Below are 17,375 nucleotides of genomic sequence, written 5' to 3'. Positions count from 1 at the left end.
ACGGCCCCACTCTGAGCCAGGGTCTGCAGGAACACACAGCCACGATTATAACCAGCAGGAAGGTGGAGGGGGGCCATGCCAGCTGCCAGCAGGATGGGGAGTGGGGAGGAGTAAGGGACTCTCTGCAAGTCTTCCCCAAAGCTTCCCTGCTGGATTGCCCTGTGAAGGAGGGAATTGCACAGAAAAAGCAGGAAAACAGAGGTGCACAGGGTAAGCAGCCCTCCAGATGCTCAGTGCTTTTGTAAGCACAAGTGTGCGGGAGACTAATCACAGATTTAGTAGTAAGAGTGAAAAACCTGCTGTCCCAGGGCTACTGCTCCATGTCCAAGTGTCCCAGGCATTGCATAAACCCAAAAATACCAGTAATAAACTCCTGATTATCTCATTTGGCACTCGAATTTTTTTTAACCAGATATTTGTATGCACAGCTCCAGTTTAGGAAGCAGCAAGACATTCACCATGGACCAAGGAAAGACCAGTCCTCCACCCAGAGCCAGCAGGTATGAGCTCCTTGCAGGTGTAAGGCACTTCAGCAGCTTGCTTCCTGCTGCCACAAAATGAGTGATGAAGTCTGAATGACAGTAAAGCATAGCCTCGGGTCTCCAGGTGAACACACTGCCATCCAGCTAAGGGCATCCTCACTCTCTGCTGGGCATTAGAAACTGCTCACTGCACCCATCATGAACAGCTTTGGGGGGAGATTTTAAGTGGGGACTATGCTGGTGCTGGGTTGATGGCTAAACTAGATGATCTTGAAGGTCTCTTCCAACTTGCATGATTCTCTGATTCTTTGATTTTGAAATTAACCACAAAACACAGAATGATTGGAACCAGTTTCCAACATCCTCAGGGAATACTGAAACCATCCCCCAGAGATCAGTTCTTAATGTGGAAGAAGTTTCTCAGTAGCATCTTGAGCCTCACAGTAATTACTAACATTAATAACATCCACACTAGCAAATCCCTGCACTGCTCATGTATGAGGACCAGAAATCTCTCCATCCACCCATCCTTTCCCCTTCTCATATATTTGCATTTAAAATTAGCTGGGGAGTGAAATGTCTACAGTTTGGCACAAGGTCTAGCAGAATAGACCTTAAGATGGCACAAAAAATAACAAAGTGAAAACAACAACTTTGTAAGTAAATGTCAAATCTTTAAAAAGAGGGGGGGGAAAAGGCAGATGAAGATTAAGGATTTAAAAAGCAAATAAATGACTGAGTGTACTGTCAGGGGTGGGCAGAAGATGATGTGCATCAGGCAAAGTAGAAGGAAGAAAGTTATTATTAACTGCACTTATTATGATAGTGTCTCTCAAATAATTAAGACTGCAGTCTCATTGTGGCAGGCACACATAAAAACAGGGCCTCAGGACAGTTACAATGTAAACAGACATGAGACAAAGAACAAGGAGAAAGAGTATAATGAACTCCCAGAAAGATCACATTAATTGAGGACAAACTCCATTAGAAGGCTGCACTATTTCTTGGCACACTGTGTTTAATTAGAAAGGCATGAAGTAAAACAAGCATCAGGTTTAAACTTAACAGAATTAAACAATGGGAAGAGAGAAGGAATGTGATGTGTATGCTCTGAAGTACCTTGCTTTCATGCAGGTAGTTTTTATCACTAGTGAAGAGGATTATTAGCTTTATTGCTGCTACTAACACTGCTGGAAATTACCAGTCTTGTGGGGATGGTTCTCAGAGTGGCAATACTCACTAACTGCAAGGGGGCCGCCGACACCCTCGCTTCTAATGCATATTGCAGAGCTGATGATGAAAAAATATCTCTCCAAGCCTCAGCTCTGCCAAAATTTCCCTTCATGCTTATTCAAATTCCACACTTGTCATGGTTTAGGTCAAACCACCACAACACTTGATTTTCAGACCATGAAAGGAGCAGTAAAAAATCTCTTTTGTTTCGCCTTCTCATATTGTGGAATATTTCACTCTCCACAACTGGATACTGTAGAATTTCAATAATTTATGTTTTAATAGCATCAAACTGAGATCCAGTTTTCTTAGGCATTCCACAGATGTGACGGTAATCCCTGCTCCCAAAGAGCTTACAACTCTAAAGGCATAAAGCCTGAGTGAAATAAAAAAAAAAAAAAGCACAAAAGAGCAGGATGGAAAAATTCAGCTCTATTTGCATATAATAGGAGAAGCCACAGTTGTCATTTAGGGTCTTAACACAGCTCACCATCTACTTGGCTAATTCTGTTACTGGCATTTTTCCAAATTCATTACTGCCAGCATGAGGATAAGGTGATATGAATGAACTTCATATTGTGAACTGATTTGGTGAAGTTTTCTGGGTTTGCACACGATTACCACAGGATGTCTTCTGTGAAGATGGAAAGCATGAAGCAATGACAGACCTTTTTTTACATGTATGTATCACAATGACAAAACAAAACCAGCAAGCACATGAAACTAAATCGTTCTAAGATCACAATTAAGAACAGAAAGCTTTCAATTCAAAATCATAAAGGTCAGGTTTTCATTGCATTTCTTCTTCCTGAACAGAAGAGGGGGAAAGGAAAGAAGGGTCACTTAGCTGTGGCCTAAAGCATATAAGATAAAAAGTTCTGATTATTTTTAGGCAGGAAGGACAGCTGCTTCCCATAGCTTTATTTTGTACTAAATTCTAAAGCACACGTTCAGTCTCAGTGTCACTCCAGCTCCTGCCCGGATGGCTAAAGAGCATCCCTCGATCGGCACGAACCCCTGGGCTCCGGAGAGAGGTCCTCAGCAAACTCCAGTGCTGTTCAGCGGCTGACTGGAGTTCCACGAATTTCAGCTTCTCTTTCAAATGTTTCTGTCTCCAAACTGGACAGAGGAGCTCGCAAATCCGAGGCAGAGCCTCTCCTACCAAAGAAGGTAACAAATCCAGGCACCCGAGACGCCCTCGGTCTGACTCACGCCGCCGCAGAGCCGCACACGCTGCTGACCCCTGCAGCCTCGGCTGTGCCCTGCGCTGCCCGCACCCCGCTCACGGAGCCCCTGATGGGGACAGGGACAGGGGGACAGCTGTGTCACACAGCCCGGGGCTGGGCTGCATCGCCTTCTGGGGTCCCCAGCTCGGGAAGGACACGGACCTGCTGGAGCGAGTCCAGAGCAGGGACACAAAGGTGCTCTGAGGGCTGGAGCGCCTCTCCCATGGAGCAGCACCTGGGGCTGCTCCGTCTGGAGAAGGCTGCGGGGAAAGCTCACAGCAGCCTGCCAGTGCCTAATGGGGGCCTGTAAGAAACATGGGAACGGACTTTCTGGCAGGGCCTGTAGCGACAGGACAACGAGTTATGGTTTTAAACTAAAAGAGGGTAAATCTAGACTAGAGGTAAGGAAGAAGTTTTTACAGGGAAGGTGATGAAACGTTGCCACAGGCTGCTCAGAGGGATGGTGGATGCCTCATACCAGGAAACATTCAAGGTCAGGACACACAGGGCTCTGAGCAACCTGATGGAGTTGAAGACGTTCCTGCTCTCCTGCTTACTGCAGAGGGATTAGAGAAGTTGAGCTTTAAAAATCCTTTCCAACCCAAACCCAAATTCTATGATTCTATGCCTCAACAGACACACACAAAGCACTCAGCACCCACACAATCCCCGCTGGCAGCACCGAACGGCCCCGCAGGGATGGCCCCAGGGCACAGCGCGGAGCCTGTCCCCGCTGCGGCCCTCACACCCACGGCAGCGCAGCAAAGGCACAGCGGGACCCCACAGAGCCACGCAAGGGAACAGCAGCTCCCAACAACCGCACACAGGGAACGGGGCACGCCAGGTTCCCTGGAAACGCAGGAGCACACAGGCACACACGGACACACGGACACACGGACCACGCCCGCACGGCCGCTCCCACCACGCGCGCTCCCGCGGGCGCGCACCGGCGGAGGCGCGCTCGCGCCCACGGGCACGCGCGGGGCGGGGGCGAGAGGCGGAGGCGCGTGAGGAGGAAGAGGAAGAGGAGGAGCAGGAGGAAAAGGAAAGGGGAGAGGCGGGGCGTGCCGCAACTTCCCGGCGGCTCGGGCCGGTCCCTCAGCTGCTTCGGCGGGCCGGGGGCGGCGGTTCGGCTCCATTCGGCCCGGCCCAGCCGACAGGTAAGAGGGGGTCACAGGGAGCCGCGGGCACGCGCAGTGACCTCCGCGACACGCAGAGCCGGGAAGGCGGACACGACAGGGCACTGTCACACAGCCACGTACAGCCCTTCTTCCGTTTACGGGAGGGACACCCGCGGGATGCCGCCCCCTCCCCTGACCGCTGCCCGGCATGGGAAGCGAGGCGGCTCCCGCGGTTCCCGGTGTGCCCGGAGCTGCCGCTCCTTAGAGCTCCCAGCCAGCGGAGTCAGGCGGCCTTGCCAGCGCAAGGACGAGCGAAACGCGCAAGGCGAAACACACGTGTCTTTGCCGTGCTAGGCAAAGAAAAACCCTTCCATAAAAAAGGAGTTGTTGTCTTTCAGACAGCTAAGGCTAGATTTATTACATTTAAATAGCGTAAGAGAATGAAGGAGGATACCAACTACACCATGTGTTTAGCAGAGCAAGGTCATAATTTCCTTAAAACATGCTGCTGTTCCATTGCTGAGATACTGTTACTTAATTTTATAAATCAGTAGCTCTCAAAGACAAGCCAGGCTCTTCTGAATGGAAAATAAATTTAATTATTCAGAATGGAGCAGTGATGCCCAGATTGCAGACCAAGTCTGCCGTGCATGATCCAGAGCTGCTTTGTGAAACCATTAAAAAAAATAAGGACATCATGGCTTTTTTGTGGCTGCACTGATGATGCACAAAGATACTTGGGTGTTGACAGTGGGTGTTCAGTCATAGATAGGGCTGTTGTCACAGCCAGACAAAAAGCTGTTTTTACTGGGCAGAGGCAGAGCCCAGGGCAGGAAGGGAAGGTAGCTCTACCAGATGGTTTTAGGCTGCTGTGGAAATCATGTTACTACTCTTCCTGTGCCCTGTGGCCTGCTTGAGTTCTGGATCTAGGTAGCAAACAGCTGTTATCAGACTGCCCTGTTCATGAACTCTGGCTCCTTCTTCAAGTGGTTTGTATGGACATTGTCCCTGCTGAGGTATGATATCCATCCCAGGCTCCAGACTTTTCAGACTGTTTATTCACAGGCAAGTCATTTTACTTGTTCCTGTGCCAACACTGCTTAGAATTATAAATAGCTTTTTATCCTTGCTGATGGTTTACACCTTTTCCATGTGTATGTATGCACATGGATGCATGTTTACACCATGTCATATATGTGTGTGTGTGTATGTGTATGCATGCATGTATTTATAGAGCAGAGTCACATTCCCTCCTGGGCAAAAAAGGTCTCACTCTTGCCAACTCCTCTGGTATGATGTTTGGTTTCCTGCATCATCCTTGGCTTTTCCTGTAATTGCTGCCTTTTAAACAAAAAAAAAAAAAAAAAAAAAAAAAGGAAAACTGCAGAGAATACTCACAGTTTGCTCTTTATTTCCAAAGTTTTTTGCAGCTGTTAGAAAATGGATGATTTCTGAAGGTCTGAACAAAATGCAAATAATGGGCAGCTGCAGCAGAATTGCCAGGGGGATTTCATGAACCGGGGAAGAATGGGAAAAAATCCAATGGAAGAAATGTCTCAAAGATGAATGTCAGTAGTCTTCAAGCACGGGTATATTTTGAAGCATGTTTGAAAGTTTATAGCTTCATGAGTACTATGTCAGGATAGATGCCTGTAACTATTGAGATTAAAATTTGAAAGTGAGAAGAAAGGAACTAGAAGTATTGGATTCTTTAAAGGAGTTCAGGCTCAGATTTTAAGATACAGAAGGTAACATCAATTCATATATTTTGCTCATTTGTCAGAATGTCTCTCTGGGTTAAATCCCTTTGTTACTGTAAAATGACTGTTGATTGATGATTCTGTACAATAGTACCATGTATCATTTTAAAAGAGTAGTTACAAACACTAGGGTTTACTGAACTGGAGTCAAGTCTTTCTAATATAACTAGAAGAATCTGACTGATGGGGTAACTTGTTGTTTCTTCTTCCTCAGAATGACTGCCTTGTGCACAATGAAATATTTATGTCAAGCGGCCAGAAATGAGAGCAGATATGCAAAAAGGTTCTTTGGTACTCTTCTGCCACAGACAGCACAAAAGTGGCTCTTTTCTCCATTCTGGATAGCGGTACCTGACCCTAGGAAGTCAGCTGTGTTTGGGCTTACTCAGCCATATTGTACAGGTGAAAAATCTCACGCACAACCAAAAAGTAAAGCGGCATTTGGAAGCGTTGGGCGAAGAATTCCCTATCGTATTTTACACGTAATCAATCAGGATGGGGAGAGCTTAGGAAACATGCACCGAGCAGAGGCACTCAGACTTATGGATGAGCATGGCCTGAAACTGGTTCTGCTTCGTGAGAACGTAGAACCTCCAGTTTACAGACTGATGACTGGGCAGCAGATTCATGAAGAGCAGCTTAAACGTGCAGAGAAGAAAAAAGCAAGTCCAAAGCAAGGTATGTGCACTGTAAACACTACAATGCTGAGTACTTTGAAAAATGCTGCATTAAAAGTGGTTTCAACAGATTAAATCCTCTTACTTGAATTTGTGTAAATCCAAAGCAATGTCAGTGCAGTCCACGCTATTAAGGATTTGCAGTGGTGAAAATAAAATTTTGGATTAGTCCAGTCTTCCACAGAGAAGCCTTCTATTGCCCTCTTAGGATTTGCTATTTTGGCATCTGCTGACTTGTTAAAAAATATCTCTATGTGAGTGAATATAACTAGGCTCTGGTTCCGTGAGACTCACTGAAATTCTGTTCTTTTACTAAGGCATAGAGCGACAGGCAGTTTTCACAAACTAAGGACCAGATACACCAATATAATTATATAGTTTGTCACCAGTAGTCATGAAACACTCTCTTCCTCATTTTCTGCTAGGATGACAAAGTCCAGAGCTCTTTCTTGTACAGAGTAAGAGAACTTTTTCAGTATTTAACACTTTTCAGTTTGGTTTGTTTGTTTTTGGTTTTTTTTTCCCCTTAGGACCACCTGCTCCAGAAGTTTAATAAACTGAGTTTGGCAAAGAGGTTTTAGAAAAGGCACGTGACCTTGAATCCTCTCATGTCCTCAGGCTCACAAAGATAGCTGTGCTTTGGGTACAGTCCTGATTTTAGAGGAGAACATTATTGTGATAGTGAGTTGCTCTGTTCAAGAAACCACAAAAATATTATTCAGATGGTAACTGCTTTAGAGAAACTTGAAGGAGGAAGAGACTGTAGATATCATATATATATATTATGTTCAAATATATTACAAGGCATTGCCGTACTTCCAGTTCAGTATTGCACTCACCATTCAATAAAATGGGCTGGAGATGAAGAGCTGTCTAACGTCAGCGCTTTTACCTTCAGCTGTCCTACGTGCAGAACACAGGAATTTGCACACTAAGTCCTTAATTCCAGATCCAGTGCTTACCTGTTTGTCAGACCTACATTGTGTGGATCATATGAACAAGACTGTAATTAAAAATACCTTAAGCCTTCTGACCCTGAGAGGTTTTCCCTGTGTGCCTCAGACATGCACTCAGTCTCCCATTTGGGGCAGTGAGTGTGAGAGCATCAAGTTGCCGCCCTCTCAGGTGAGAGTGGTGCATGCTGAGAGTGAGATCAGGATGCTCTGAGAAAGCAGCGTGGGAGGAGGGAGTCAAGCACACAAAGCACCATAAGCTGATAAAAGAGAGCAACTAGTACAGGTTTGTCAAATGTTAAGCCAACAGTTTCAGTTCTGTTTTAAACAGGGGTGGTGCAGAAGGAGTTGTCCTTTTCTTCAGCTATTGCCAAGAACGACTTAGAGACCAAGACTAAACAGATAGCACAGTGGATTGACAAGAGACACCATGTTAAGGTTACCATCCGGCAAGCCAAGGGCAGCAGTACAGACATGGTAAGTGCACTCCTGGAAGTGGGACCAATCAATGTCATCAAACAGCAGCTGTACTGACCTTCCTTATTGGGTACTGCCACAGTTTTTAGTATCTTAGTGGAGATCTAGGTCCCATGCAAGTAGTGGTTGCCTGTCTTAAGCTGCTCCTCTTCAAACACTGGTGAAGTAGTTCCAGAGAGACAGTTCAAATGCCATGCTTCCTTAACAACCCAGCTGCAGTACAGCAGAGTCTAAGCAGCTCCTACTCCTATGCAGCACCACCCTATTAGTGGGGCCAGTGAAATATTCTGATCTATGCCTTTAGCCAGCTCACCCACTTTGAAAACTTTAAGAGTATGATTTAAAAAGAAAAAGTCTGTATTTTAGCAGGATTATTTCACCAACAGTTCTTCTGGAGCTGCATTTATGCAACTTTGGCTAAAGTTAGTTGTCCATTCCTACATGAAAAGCTATTGCAATGGTGTTCCAAGACTAGCAAAGTGAAAATCACTAAAAATGTTGAGCAACTGATGACAACTTCCCAGTATAATTACAGGGCCTTGAGACTTCAGTGTCATTCACAAAAATGGATTTTTTATAAATATTCTGTGTAAGACTATTTTTTTCTCCTAGTGAATTAGGTGTTCTTGACGATTGTCTCAACTAAATTGCTGGAGAAAATTGTAATAGCACTTCATCCAAAAAGAACATAACTTTTTATAGGAAGGTAAATTTACAGGGAGGGAGTAACAGGAAAAACTGATGATGGGAGGGAACAGAACATTTCATGACATAGTCCTGATTTACATTGTCCTTGAAGCCTTAATAATGAGGTTAGGAATTCGGTGTGTTACATGAATGCACTGTTACTCAGTTCAATACCACCAGGTCCTGCTGACCTTAGGACAATACCTTAAGAAAAAAGCCTCATATAATAATATATCTGAATCTAGAGGCAGAGGAGGGTGGAGAGGAGTCAGATGCAGACCACTCCAATGTTCACCCTTACAGAGCAAAACCCTGTGAGTCAGCAGTACAGCCTAAATGTTAGGAAATGGCTGAATCCCCTCTAGTGACTTGCCTAAACCTGCTTATGAGTAAAGAAGTTAGGAAAGGACAAGCTGAAATGCTTAAACTAGGACTAGCAACTAGCTTGGTTCAGCTAATAGCTACACTAAGCAGATCATGTTATTACAGAGCAGCTTGAAATATTTTTCTACCTGTATTTGTGCATTCATTTAGTTTCATTTTACTCCTCTTTTTTAGTTCATGCTTTTTGATCAAATTTTGGAGACTGTGTCTGAGAAAGCAACTTACCTTTCCAAGCCAAAAGTTGCTAGAGAAGGAGTGAGTACCTGCATTTTCAGGCACATGTCTGACAAAGAGTTGAAAGAACACCAGAAGATGGAAATCAAGAAAAACAATACAGTAAAGAAAGATGAAAACCAAGATCTGAAGTCAAATGAGTTGCATCAATGACTTTCTGAAGCAGTGTAAACAATATATATTTATTTAAAAAATAAAATTTAAAAAAATTAACTTTAGATAAAGTTGTTGTTGAGCTTTACATTGGTCATTCCACAAAGAACACTGTCTCGGGTAACCTTTGCTACAGAGTCCGAATTTCAACAGCTGGTATTCCATTTTCCACGAGCTTATCTGCTGTCTTGCTTTCCACCACAACCTCATCCTTTCCTGGCTGTGTTTTGGGAGGAATGTAGCCACTGAGACGAGAGGCTAAGCTCCTCTTGGGACGAGAACGCTTTGCCTGGCAGAAATAGATCCAGAATTAGTAAACTTAACAGACCTGTGGAGCAAAGGCTACTACTGTGGTGGGGGAAAACATAATGTAGAGGCCAGGACTGCATTAGCTAGAGTAGCTTCATAAATTAAGAATCTCACAAATTACCAACATATTTGACCTGTTTTCCTGCTTGAAGTCACATTATAAAACAGGTAAAGTTTTCCCACCTGCAGTGACAGGGTAGAGGTGAGAAGACCTTCCAAGAGTGTAACTTACTTTCAAGTTCAGCTTTCTCTTTTCAGGATCATGTACAACTGCATGTCTTGCTAGGCTCTGCTACAGTTACAAAGAGCAGGAGGGAAAAAAAAGAATTAAGTTTGTAATTTCAGATAATGGGATTCAGATAAGAACAGTTAACACACACCTTCATTGCAAACACTTTTCCACAGCCTGGATAATCACAAGAGAATGGTTTTTTCTCCTCGTGAAAAGAGAGGATATGGCTTTGAAGGTTAAATAAAGTTGTGTACGTTCTTCCACATCCTTCTCTGGGGCAGCGACAGACTTCCCTCTCCACAGCATGTGTCTTTTGATGCTGCTTGAGGTAATCCTTCCGTTTAAAAGTTTTGTTACATTCACTGCAGACTATTGGCTCTGAGTGGGAGAAAGAAAGGCAGACTATAAATAAACAACTTCTTAAAGCAGCTCAGAATCAAACCCTGGTGGTCTATTAGAACAGTGCTAAAATCAACACAAAATGCAAGGAACTTAGAGACTTCAGGAGGATAATGCAGTAGGAATTATCCAGATCTGAAATCCTACATAAAACAGTTTTCTGTTAACTGAATGACAAACCTAAGTTAGTATACTGAGCAGCATTTTCATCAAAGGTCTAGCTGTGACAGCTAGTGACAGCCACTTCACCAATAAAGTTAGTAGACAAGTTTGGGACATGCTGACAACCTGATGAAATGAGTACAGCAAGGACTCCAGATTAGAAGTTGGTTTCCTATTTGTATCATAAGTTTACTAACGCATTTGGAATTTACCTGCATGACTGACTTTATTATGTTTCAGAAGCTCTGTCCAAGTTTTTCCAATATATGAGCAGTTTTCCTTCTTGCATGCATAGCCTGTTGAATAGAACAAATGTTTACAATCACAGAGGGTCTGGCAAACAGTCCAGTTTTACAAGGGGGAACTCCACTTCCAGCATTTGAAAATTAAAAGCCAGTTATTCCTTATCTCTTCCCATATTGCACAGGAGTGGGATAAGAGACGATAAACAATCAACACAAATTAGAACCAAAGAAAATCCTAGCAATTTTATGTAAGAAATCTTATATCACTGACACCAGTTGTCCAGAGAGGCTGGGGAAGCCCGAGCCCTGGAACCATTCAACACCACTAGACATGGTCCTCAACAACCTGGTCTAACTGTCCCCACCTTGAGCAGGGAGCTGGACAAGGTGACTGATCCTTTCTTCCTTTCTGACCTAAATGATTTTGTGAAACTCTCTCTCCTTGCTTCAGTAAAGCTACTTCTTCCCAGCTATACACTTTCTCTCAAATAGATAAAAGTAACTAGTAATATATATTACTTCTATATAAATATTTGTGCTGCATATTATGAAGAAATACTGACCATACAGTAGTATTCCAGAGTCTAAAGAGATTCTACCATTCTATCAGGCAGGAACCACAGAAAGTCAACACTATTTAAATCCCAGGACTGCAATGCTCAAAAACCTACAAACAAGTCCTTGTCTTAAGAACAGGGAATCACAGCACAAATCACAGCCTTCTGGGTACTCTTCCTAGTCTGTTGGGTTGATTTGATTTGATTTTGGTTTTTTCTCATCACTGGAAAGCTTGTTATCTGTCAGTGAAAGAATGGATAGGAGGGCAGCGGGATTAGCTCAACCGTACATGGCCACATTCTGACATTCTGATGATTTCACTTAAAAGCCTCTCATATAGGTTCATTAATAACTAAAAATACACATGCTCTGCCATGGCTCCATAGGAAACTTGTGGCAGAACTGGCAACTGATCCTAAGCTCTGGACATCTAGGCTAATGCCTTTACCACCAGCCCACCTCCAAAAGATGGATTATCTGCAAGGAAGCACCTCAGGAGAAGAAATAACTGAAGGAATCCTGAGCTCTGCTCAGACTGCCCCAAACACACATAACTGAACACTGCAATGCCCTGCAGTTATATCCCACTTTACTATTCAAAATGGGTGTCTTGTCTTGTCTGGATCTAGGCCATAACACTTGGAGATTGCCATACATCCATGCACACTCTGCACTGGAAGCAGTTCTTCTTCCTTTGCTGAAACATAACCTTAAAAAGAAAAAAGCAGTTTTACCTTCATGTATCTTCTCATGCCGCTTTAGTCGACTTGGAGTAGAGAAACTCTTTCCACATCCTTCTTTATTACACCTAGGTACAAAATAGCAGTAGTTTCATTTCTTTCACCATATCTACATATTTATTGTTAAGTCAAGGACAATTAAAATTAACAAAATAATTCAAGTTTCCCTTCACCTACAATTTGTGTGTGTCCCTCCACCTTGTAAAAGTAAATTCCATAATAGTTTTTCAATAGACTTGAATGACTTTGAGAGTTAGAACTATAGTATGATTTCCAAATATACAGCAAGTTGAGCTTTAGCTGAAGAGTCGAGCCTTGTATCATCTCCACACAGCAGGCTCTTCAAACATAGAAGAACAGAAAGTGGAAAGTTTAAGGGGTTTGTGCAGAACCAGCAGACCACTGACATTTCTGGCTGTCATCCAACCACAGTAGTACATTTCACTGAAGTGTAATGAACACTCATGTTAAGTGTGACCCACTTGTAAGAAATACAAGACTGAACTTTGCTTTTAGCAGATCCATGGTGTTACCCAAATGGAGCCACAATGCACAGTTTCCAAGATTAGTGTCCAAGTCTGTCCTCTTTTTCTACATAGTACTCACTACTCAATGTGTCAGGTCACTGCTTCTTACTGGGAAATAAAGGTAGCTGCATTTTTCATTACTGTGCAAGCTCTTATGGCTGTATGTCAAACTATGAAAGAAAACCTGGGGGGTGGGGGAGCACTGTGTTATTTTTTATAAAACTGCTGGAATGCTGAAGTTACAGAGCACCAAGATTGTTGCTCAAAACAGATCACTGAGAAAAGGACTAGTACAAGAAATATACTTGCAGCCCTGACTACAAACTGATTTATTTTATTGCCATATCAATGAAAAGGCTGAGAAAATGCACCTATTTTCATCTACAGTATTTAAGTGTTAAAGTTCAGTATGAAAATTATCCACGTACTTGAAGGGAGGTTCATTGGTGTGGTGACACTGATGAACTTTAAGTTGCTGATGCTTCTTGAAAGACTTGTTACAGCCTTCAAAGTCACACTATTGAGGAAATTAAGTTTTGATTAGAGGCTAAATAATGACTGTTCAGTTCACATCTTTGCTGAAATCCCAGTTATGGCATTTGAACTTACACAAGTGCCACATAATAGCAAGTTGATGTATTTCACCAGATACACAAGAAAGAGCTTGTTTAGCCTCCACTGTACAGTGCAAAGGTAATTACTCACCACATATTGCTTTTGCTGATTCTGGTGCTTGCGCTCAATGTGCTTCTTCATGTTTGATTTTGTTCCAAATTTTGCATTGCACCCATCAGTTGTGCACCTGCAAATGAACTGCATTTTCTATTACTGCTGTCAGTGACTTGTTCCCTAGGCAGATACAGAAATCATCATACAAGAACAACACACTGAAGAACTACTGAAACTCACAAATACAGAAGCTTGCTTTGAAGACACTAAAAGCCAGAGACTAAGTTAGCCTTTTAATAACGTATTCTTGGGGGAGATCTGCCCATTTCTTTAAGCATTTGTTACAGATCACTACCAGAATAGGGAATTTGATCCCACCCCGTGTACACACTGTTATGGCAGCGCCCATGACACCAAAGGCATGCATGCTCTCTACCACTGCTCTGTTTTAACTTCCTTTCCTTAAAAAAAACCGCATTTCAGCTTAAGAAGTAAAAACTTGGGCCTTACTCGAACGGCTTTTCCCCGGTGTGCGTGAGGAGGTGTCGGGCGCGGTGGAAGTCCCTCGTGAACCCTTTGCCGCAGCCTTCATAATCGCAAACATAGGGCCTCTGAAAGAGAGGAGCAGTGGGCAAACCCACCCCCTCGGGGAGGCCATCCTGCCGTCAGCGGGACGCCGCGGGGCGGCTCACCGGCCCGGCCAAGGCGCGCAGCCCCGGGGTGTGGCGGCAGCCCCGAGCAGGAGAAGCGGCCTGCCCGGTGCCCCGCGGGGTCCCACGCCTCGCTCACACAGATCCCTCCTTCCCTCCCAGCTGGCGCGGCTCACCTCGCCCGTGTGCCGGCAGAGGTGGGCGGACAGCCGCCAGGCCTTGTTGAAGGCGGCGTCGCAGCCGGGGAAGGAGCAGATGTAGGAAGGGGGGAGCGCGCTCCCGCCGCTCCCGTCCCCGCCGCCGTCCCCCTGCGCGCCGGCCATGCCGCAGGACACGTGACCGCGCGGGTGGGCGGGGCGGCGGCGGCGCGTGCTCGGCGGGGCGGGCGCGCGCAGGGCCGAGGGCCGGGCTCGGTGCCTGAGGGGCGCTGGGGGCGCGGCGGGCCCGGAGCGGCGCAGGCGGAGCCTTTCCTGTGGCTGTGTGCCGGGAGCCCCCGCACAGGATGACAGAATGTCCTGAGATGGAAGGGACTCGCAAGCATCATCGAGTCCAGCCCGTGGCCCTGTACAACGCCATCCCCAAGAGTCACACCATGGGCCTGAGAGCGGTGTCCAAATGCTCCTTGAGCTCTGTCAGGCTGGTGTTGTGACCACTTCCCTGGGGAGCCTGTGCCAGTGCCCAGCCACCCTCTGGGTGAAGAACCTATTTCTAATATCCAGTCTAAATCTCCCCTGGCACAACCTCAGGCCGTTCCTTCAGGTCCTGTCACTGGCACCGGAGAGAAAGGGATCAGTGTCTGCCCCTCTCTTCCCCTCATGAGGAAGCTGTGGCTGCAATGAGCTCTGCCCACAGTCTCCCCCAGGCTGAGCAGACCGATGGCTGAAGAGCAGCTCCTCACACAGCTTCTCCACACCATTCTTTGCCTTCCTTTGGATGTTCTCTGACAGTTTAATATCTTTCTTGTATAATGGCACCCAGAACTGCCCCCAGCTCTGGAGGTGAGGCCTCCCCAGAGCAGAGCAGAGCAGAGCAGGACAATCCCCTCCCTTGCACGGCTAGCCATTCTGTGCCTGATGCCCCCCAGGACACGGGGGCCCTCCTGGCTGCCAGGACACTGCTGACTCACGTTCAACTTGTCATTGACCAGGACCCCCAGTCCTGTTCCATGGCACTGCTTTCCGGTATCTCATTCCCCTGACTGTATGAGCACCCAGGGTTGCCCTGTCCCAGGTGCAGAATCCAGCACATGGCAGAGGAGACCCAGTCACACAGAGATTCACATGTCTAATTCTGTGCCCCTTGCACACATAACAACCCTCCTGCAGTTTTAGACACATAGGGGCTCTGCTGCCTCCCTGAAAAGCATTTCGTGGCTTTTGCAAAAGGCAAAAGTCCTGGAACAAAGGCTCTCTGAGCAGGTTTGGATTGGCTCCCTGCCTTGCCTGAGGTTGTTTAGTCTGGGGAAAAGGAGGCACAGGGGGCACATTATAGCTCTCTACAACTGCCTGAAAGGAGTTTGAAGCCAGGTAGGGGTAGGCCTCTCTCTTCTCCCAGGTAACAAGTGACAGGACCAGAGGGAATGGCCTCAAGTTGTGCCATGTGGGAGATTAGATTGTATATTAGGAAAAAAATTTCAGGAAATGGTTGTCAGGCATTGGAACAGGTTGCCCAGGGAGAAGATGGTTGAGTCACCATCCCTGAAGATATTTAAAAGATGTGCAGATGTGGTACTTGGGGACATGGTTTAAGGGTAGACTTGGCAGTGCCAGATTTCTGGTTGGACTCAATGTTCTTAAAGGTCTTTTACAACCTAAATGATTCTATGAACACATCATCTGCCCTGTTTTGCTCTCTTTGAGTTGTCACACAAGCTTTATTTTAGGTGACATCCTCCATCTGCTGCAATTCTCCCCACAGAGTGAGTGTGAGGAACAGGGTAAGAAAGCTGGAATATGACTGTGACAAGGGAACCATCCGGTGGGGAAAAAATTCCCAATCCTTCTTCCTTGTTTGTGTCCTCAGAGCTGTAAAGCCTGAGCAGATGGCGGCGCTGGGGCAGGCTGGGGAACTGGGGGAGGAAAGACAGAGGGAATAAGGGTCAGGAATCTAGTGTATGGGGACTGGAGGAGGGAAGGGATGCATGAAATCAGGTGGCAGGAGTGCCAAAGGATGGGCAACCTAATGGCTGTGCAGTGCAGGGAGGGAAGATGCTGGGCAGAGGGAGGAGTTCATGCCAGCAGGGAGCAGATCCCCATGGCCCCCGGGGGATGTCTCTTATCTCACTCGTCTATTGCAGGATTAAGGGGAGGGCTGAATCAGTCAAACCATCAAGAAGCAATGGCAAGAAATCAGCTTCTTTTCAGCGGGGAAGTCAGTCTGAAAAGATCTCAGCTTCTAACAAATACTAACCAAAATACATGAAAGAAAATGATGCTGTGGTTTTGGGGTTTTTTTGGTCTGGGAATTGCAATAAAAAACCAACCAGAAAGTTAGAAAAGATGTTCCTGTTTTGAGAACATTTTTTTTTCCTTTCCTGTGAAAACATGATATTGCTTCAGGCCGCTCTAAAACAGGTGAGGAAATAGCATGCAAGGCAGAAGACTTTAGAAATCTTGCTATTGACTATACAGAGAACAAACATTCTTCACATTGGATTTTGTGCTATGCAATGGCAGTTTGAGATTTTAGCAGAGTCCTCTGGGAATTTTAATCCAGTTTTGGAAATATGTAGATGGTGGGCGACTCAAGGCCAGAGGGCTTCTCGTTGTGTTGTATTTTTGATGTCTCCTGACTTGATTGTGAGAGGGAGGATTTTGAGGAGTCCTCCAGGAGAGCTAGAGCTAGAAAGAGAGTGGGTTGCCTTTCAGATTTAATGTTACATTTTTCCACTGTAGGAGGTGAAAGGTAAACCTGCTAAGAGGTAGACAAATGCAAGGGAGAAAAATTAAATCTAAAGATAAACATTTCCAGAGCAAGGTCCACACTGCAGCTGATAAATTTTAATAATCTGTAAACTGAAAGGGAGCAAAAACTCAGAAAAATGAGGCAGTTCATTCCCTCAAGAAAAGAACAACACAGAACTCCTTCCCACACATGTAAAACCACCACAGGATAGTAAATCCCTTGGACTCTGATTGAAATTATTTCTTTAAGCTACGAGGATGTACTCAGAATTAAGTATCAATCAGGGAAAGACTTCACACAGTGCTGTGAATACTCATATCCCTCTGAAGAACTGCTGAGTGAATGGGCCACATATCATTTTCTAACAAAGGCTGTTTCATTTTCTCATCCCACCATTCTGCTATAACCAGTGATATTTACCTCATCTCCAAGGTAAAGTTGCTTCTCTTTGTGCAGCACAGTTAAGTCAAAAGATCTTATATTTATGAGCATTACACAGAAGTTATTTGAATGTATATTAAAATTAAGATAAATATGTTTAAATGTGCATCCAGAGCAGCTCTGTGATTGCAGAAATTATTCCCCTGCATGAG

General features: G+C 45.1%; 2 protein-coding genes across 4 annotated transcripts; one reads left to right on the top strand and one right to left on the bottom strand.

Annotated features, from left to right (window-relative positions):
* The first annotated feature begins 4,005 nt into the window (after positions 1 to 4,005).
* MTIF3 (mitochondrial translational initiation factor 3) lies at positions 4,006 to 9,447 on the top strand. 3 transcript variants are annotated; one of them, XM_063149081.1, is made up of 5 exons: positions 4,014 to 4,101; positions 5,483 to 5,630; positions 6,037 to 6,500; positions 7,784 to 7,929; positions 9,175 to 9,447. In XM_063149081.1, exons 3-5 carry the CDS (start codon positions 6,038 to 6,040, stop codon positions 9,385 to 9,387), a joined length of 822 nt encoding a protein of 273 aa, XP_063005151.1. In that variant the 5' UTR covers positions 4,014 to 4,101; positions 5,483 to 5,630; position 6,037; the 3' UTR covers positions 9,388 to 9,447. The 3 variants fall into 3 exon arrangements, with proteins under 3 accessions (XP_063005150.1, XP_063005151.1, XP_063005149.1); XM_063149079.1 differs by having other exon boundaries at positions 5,483 to 5,651; XM_063149080.1 differs by lacking the exon at positions 5,483 to 5,630 and having other exon boundaries at positions 4,006 to 4,101.
* GTF3A (general transcription factor IIIA) lies at positions 9,389 to 14,201 on the bottom strand. Its single transcript, XM_063149078.1, has 9 exons — positions 14,055 to 14,201; positions 13,739 to 13,839; positions 13,265 to 13,361; positions 12,988 to 13,076; positions 12,027 to 12,100; positions 10,702 to 10,785; positions 10,077 to 10,306; positions 9,929 to 9,988; positions 9,389 to 9,676 (listed from the first exon to the last, which is right to left on the bottom strand). The coding sequence occupies exons 1-9, from the start codon at positions 14,199 to 14,201 to the stop codon at positions 9,518 to 9,520; spliced, it is 1,041 nt and encodes a 346-aa protein (XP_063005148.1). The 3' UTR covers positions 9,389 to 9,517.
* Between the last annotated feature and the right edge of the window lie 3,174 nt (positions 14,202 to 17,375).

The sequence above is a fragment of the Melospiza melodia genome, chromosome 2 (assembly GCF_035770615.1).
Source record: "Melospiza melodia melodia isolate bMelMel2 chromosome 2, bMelMel2.pri, whole genome shotgun sequence".
NCBI classification, from domain to species: Eukaryota; Metazoa; Chordata; class Aves; order Passeriformes; family Passerellidae; genus Melospiza; species Melospiza melodia.
This window is presented reverse-complemented; position numbering and strand designations above follow the sequence as displayed.